This window comes from Nicotiana attenuata, unplaced genomic scaffold (genome assembly GCF_001879085.1).
Source record: "Nicotiana attenuata strain UT unplaced genomic scaffold, NIATTr2, whole genome shotgun sequence".
NCBI lineage: Eukaryota > Viridiplantae > Streptophyta > Magnoliopsida > Solanales > Solanaceae > Nicotiana > Nicotiana attenuata.
The window spans coordinates 282,101-288,059 of record NW_017670502.1 but is presented as its reverse complement, the minus strand read 5'-3'; the positions used below and the strand labels follow the sequence as shown (position 1 = coordinate 288,059).

At 32.4% G+C, this 5,959-nt stretch overlaps 1 protein-coding gene across 1 annotated transcript; it reads right to left on the bottom strand.

Moving 5' to 3' along the window:
- Positions 1-1,897: 1,897 nt before the first annotated feature.
- LOC109240299 (probable glutathione S-transferase) lies at positions 1,898-3,401 on the bottom strand. The gene is made up of 2 exons (XM_019406924.1): positions 3,017-3,401; positions 1,898-2,513 (listed from the first exon to the last, which is right to left on the bottom strand). Exons 1-2 carry the CDS (start codon positions 3,323-3,325, stop codon positions 2,151-2,153), a joined length of 672 nt encoding a protein of 223 aa, XP_019262469.1. The 5' UTR covers positions 3,326-3,401; the 3' UTR covers positions 1,898-2,150.
- Positions 3,402-5,959: the final 2,558 nt, after the last annotated feature.

Genomic DNA, 5,959 nt, shown 5'->3' with positions numbered 1-5,959 from the left:
GGGGGGGTGGGAAGGACTGTTTGTTTGGACTTCAAAGCAGATTGGGCTCGATGTAACGGCCCAATGGCCTTAAAATTCCCCGGACCCACTCCCATACTCGGTCCAACACCTCTTCACTTTAAAACCTCACCTTCCCAAACCCTAGAGAACACAATCAGATCCCCTTTAAGACCTACCGTCGTCACCCTTCTCTCTCAATCCCCCCTTCTTTTTTTCTTCTCTCTTTTTGCTGCTAAAGCACTGCTTAGAGACCATGAAAAGAGCATCGTTGGGCGGCGTTTTGTTGTTCTGGTTAGTGCCCTTTTTCTTTAACTTCCTAAAATTTTCCCTTGATTTTCCGTCAAAACTTTCTTCAACCACAGGAGCAGTGATTTTGACCTCATTTGACTTAGGTTCTTTAGCAATCAAACCCACCTCACGCCAACCTTTTCCACTGTTTCACGATTTTGCAGCGTTTTGCTTTGTTTTACTTTCTAAATTTTTTTTTTTTGCTTTGTTTTAGTTTCTAACTTCACACATATACAGAGAGAAAGTAGATCTGGATATCTATTTAATTTTTTTTGCTTTGTTTCTTTCGATTATTTCTCACATTATTTGTTAAGCGATTGACTGAAAATGATGTTATTGACTAATTGTGGTTTTTTATTTTTGCAGAATAGGAACAAGCAAAATGAAGGAGAGATGAAGAACGAAGAGCAACAGAATTCTCTTCTTTTTTTTAATGTATTTTTTGTATATTTATTTGTTGAGGAACTACTGTAAATTGTCTAATATTAAAGTTATCATATAGTACTTGTTTTTAAAGTTTAGTTTGAAATGAATTTGATTTGTAATGTCGAATTTGTTTTTTGTTGTATGAGTTATTTAATAAAATTATTTTGAGTCCTAAAAATTTAAATTTTGAAATAGGTATTGCAGCATTTATAAACTGCTAGTCTTATTTTGTGGCAAATTAATTTTTTTCCCAGAAATTCATTTATACCCAAAAAAAGAGACCGCTTTTCTATTTAAAAAAATATTTTCTGGGCAATAGCGACCAAAATTGGTCGCTATTTAACCCAGATTTCTCAAAAAGCGACCAACCTTGGTCGCTATTCCATTAAAAAAAATAATTTCTGGAAATATAACGACCAACTTTGGTCGCTTATATTTAAAAAAAAATTAAATTCTTGAAATTAGCGACCAACGTTGGTCGCTTATTTTAAAAAAAAATTAAAAAAATAAATAAAAAAGCGGCCAACCCTGGTTTCTATTTTCCAAATTTTAAAATATAATATTTGAATTAGAGACTAAAGTTGGTCGCTTTTTTATGATTAATAATAAATAAAAAAAAATTATATTTTATATTTAGAAACCAACTTTGGTCGCCAAAATTATATTATTAAAATAATAAAGCGATCAAAGTTGGTCGCTATAGTCTTTATCCGGAATATTTGGTCCTTTTACCTTAGAGACCAAAGTTGGTCGCTAATTAGCGACCAACTACCTATAAGCGACCAAAGTTTTGTGATCGCTTTTTACTGGATTTCTAGTAGTGTCCACGAAAATCACCCACTTAACTAGAAGATTCCTGGACTTTGTCTATGAGAGTCTTAAACCTTCTGAAATCTATTGCAATCTAGCAAACTTTATTTGGGACTTTGAATAAATATTGGTCTTGGCTTCCTGACATTTATAGAAACTTAATGTTGTCCATATATAAAGTCAAGCAAGAAAAGAATATAAAGTACATTTTTTATGCAAGCTTACTTGTACTACATATAAGTGATATCATTTTAGATCGATGCTTACATGTGCATATGAGTGACTTATGTGCTTATGTCAGCCACTATTTCATTAAATTATAGACGTAGTTTGCTTTTCTTGCATTTTTTTCAATTCGATGAGGAAATTCATATGATAAATAATTGTATGATCACTGACCAAGTAACAAATTAAAACAGTAACTCGAAAAACTTTCTGTATGTGACTATCTGGGGCTAAGCTAGCTTTTCTAACAAGTAGTTTTATTAGGATGAAGAGAATGCAGAATATAGATTCATTTCTTTTCTTTTGCATACATGCATAATTGAATCTAAAGAACTCGTCCTAGATTTGTAATTTTATTCTGACACATCATCCGAAACTTCATAAGATGAATGAGGATGTGCTCATTTGGGAGCGGAAGCAGAAGCAACAACAGCTTGAAAACGAGCTTGGAAAAAAGCAAGCAACTCATCTCTTGGAGGTAGAGATTCCTTGACTTGGCTGCAGTTAATGTACTCATCTCTCCACTTACAAAAATTTGGAAAATTTTCACTTGTCACCAAAACAACTCCAGAGGCTTCTTCAAAAACTCCTAGCCAAAATCCCACCAAATTTGCAGCAATATCAGCAAACCCAAATTTGTCACCCACGAAGAACTTCTTATCCTTGAGCTCATTGTCAAGATCTTTCAGCATCCCATAAACTTCCTCTTTACCTTTCTCTTGCTCCTCTCCTTTGCGAAAGAAAGTATTCACCACTGCTGCCACCTGCAAAACGCTCATAACTTAATAACAAGAAAAATACTACGTCTCAATCATCACAAGTAAGTTAGAATCAGCAACGTACATATGTAAATTCTCATTAACAATGTCGTTACATTCAAATCCGCACCGTTGCTATACAGAATTATGAAAAGTATGTCAAGCTCTATATTTTCTACTGACATATAAATATGACATGATTAAAAGATTTCTAGAAAAATATTAGACATAAACGTACTAACATCACAACTTGGATTTCGGCCCAATTTTAAAATGTGCAGCCCGCTACATAAAATATCCCGTATTCACACAGGATCATCCGGGTAAGAGCCGCACTTCAAGGGTTGTGATGTAAACAGCCTACCCTACTACAAGTTAGTGATTGTTTCCACGAGTCGTCGAACATTGACACATGACATGACTAAACCATCATATATGGAATAAAACAATATTCAAAATAACTTTAGTCTCAAATAAAAGTTTACTACATTATGCAGATAGGTATTTACCTTATCACCGAAGAACTTAGCCCAGAAACGAGCTAAAGCTCGATCATAAGGGTCTTTAGGCAAAATGGAAGGGCCTTCAAATGTCTCATCAATGTATTCAAGAATGACCATAGACTCAACAATGGGTTTTCCATTGTGAATGAGAACAGGGACTTTTTTATGAACAGGATTGGATTGAAGAAGTAGAGAGCTCTTGTTAGCTCGATCTTCTTCTATATATTCATATTTCACGCCCTTTATCTTTAGAGCCCACTCAACTCTGTGAGTAAATGGACTATACCAAAAACCTAGCAACTTCACTTCTGCCATCTCACAAGTCACAACTTTGGTTATTCTCAATTATTTGCTATGTTAAAGGAATTTTCAGTGGTGATTCTACCTTGAATTGTGGTCTTCTTTTATAGAAGGAAAAATCAATGAAGTGTCTTACCAATCAAAGAAATGATTTAATGTTTCGTTACTGAGAATTCAATTTTTTAATTTAATGTTTCCATATTGACCGAATACTTTTAATAAGCATAAGTCTCAAAATATGAGGGAGTGGTCGAAGGTTCCTATTTTTCCTATTTTCTTTTATAATTCTTCTTATATTTTATTTGTGCTAGCCTGGTGCCAAACATTGTCTAAGAGTTGAAAAGACAAATGATTATTAAATTAATTCATGGTTGTCCAAGACGTGAAAGACATACGTAAGCACTTAGCTAACTCTATTTTGACTCATCTTCACTATAGCTACGAAATCTTAGTTATGAATTTAAAAATTGTGGCTAATGCGTAGCAATAGCTAAAAAAATTAAAATTTAATGGCTATTTCCAAAATTGTAAAATTTCTTAACTACGATCTTAAATTGGCAAAGCTTATTTCTTATATTTGCTATAGTTACTAATAACCGTGGCAATAACTATCTAAATAGCTACAAATTCATTGCTACAATAGAATTTCGTAGCTAATTGTAAGTTTTTGCCACGGGTCAAAAGTTACTATAGCAATAGTAACCTTTTAGCTATAATAAATTATTTGAAACGATATGTTGTAGCTAAATGAATATTTTTGCTTCAAGTTAAAAATTGTGGCAGTAGTTAAATGATATAGCCACAAATTTATTGTTATGGTAGAATTTTGTAGCTAATCATTAGTTTTTTTCCACGGAATAAAGTTATTATAGCAATAGTAACCTTTTAAATATAACATATTATTTAAAATAAAATATTGTAGCTAAATAAATATTTACTGCCTCAAGTTATAAAGAGTTGTGACAGTCTGAGTTAAATTAGCCAAATTTATTCCTAAGATGGAATTTCGTAGCTAGTCATTAGTTTATGAAAAATAATTTTAACTATGAAAGTTAGATGTTGCAAAATGATAGAAAAAGTAGTAAGTGTATATAAATTGAAATATTAATAATTTTCAAATAACAAAAATTAAAATGCAAAAACTAATCTTCAATAATAGATCTTTTTATGCCTATTTGTAGCCTCAAGACTTGGCAATTGACTTCTTAATTTTATCAAACTTATATTTTTATTGCACCTTCTTATTTTTGGATGTTAATTATGTAAAATTCAAAATTTATAACATTGTAGAGATATTTATGTATTTCTGGACTTTTATTATTTTTAAGTAAGTATTTAGAGTAATTTCTTATATTTAATCACTTCTTTTTAAATAAGTCTTCATATATTGAAGACTTTGATAGTTGTGGATGTATCTGGTCCTTAATTACTTTTAATAAGAACTTTGACTGATTTGATATATCTAATAATATATTTTAAAATAATTTCTCATATATTAAATTGAAGAACTTTATGATGGTTTTGATGCATTTAGTTCCGATAAATGACCAAAGGCTCCAAATATATACAAGAACATAGTTAAAACAAGGAAAAAAATTACGATATTAAATCATGGAAAAAGTTACAAATGATATGGCTACGTATCTATAACTATAATAAGTTTTAAAGCTAATCATATTGATTGTTATGCATTTGACGTCATCATGGTAATTATAATCTTTTAGCTTGCAATAAATTAATTAAAACAAAGATGTTACATATTATCGTGCGAGATCTAGCTACATATATGAGAATTATTAGCCTCCCCCATGGTATTTAAAACTCGTCATATTGGTTGTTATATGCCTATAATATTATTTGACAAATACCTTATTTAACTTTTATGCACCAAAAATTATCCATAAAACTCAATTTTTAATTTGTTTATGTCACGACCCAAGTTCTCCCTCCATGAACTGTCGTGACGGTACGTAGTCTCTACGACTAGGTAAGCCTAACAATTAGCGGAAAAAGAATTAAAAGTACACAACTAGCCAACTAACAGGTAAATATAAATAAAATATTTAAAATACCGCTCGACATATACAATAATAACACTCTCGATCAATAATAACACTCCCAAAACCCGAAATCTCATGAACCACAAGCTAAAGAGAATACATAGTGTTCTAACTCCAGAAGTCTAAACGAAAGAAAATACAAAAAGTTTATAGCTAAAGGGAGAATAGAGAGGGACTTCTAGGTCTGCGGATGCGGCAGATATACCTCGAAGTCTCTGGATCGCCTCGCCTAATGAATAGTATGGCTGAGCAGAAGAACCCGGATCTGCACACGAAAGACATGTGCAGGAAAGTGTATGAGTACACCACAGCGGTACCCAGTAAGTGCCAAGCCTAACCTCGGTCTAGTAGTGACGAGGAAGGTATATATATATATAACAAGGTAAAAACAGTAAGAAATTTGACAGTATAACTGAACTACTAACAGTCAATAAGGATGAAATCACATAAAGAAATAACTCAGTACAAAGAGAAAACAACAGGAGATCTCCTAGGATAACGTCCCGCAGTCCCAAACGTAAATGTGCAGAGGATCTCCCGGGATACCGTCCCGTAGTCCAAATTGTAAATGTGCAGGGGGTCTCCCGGA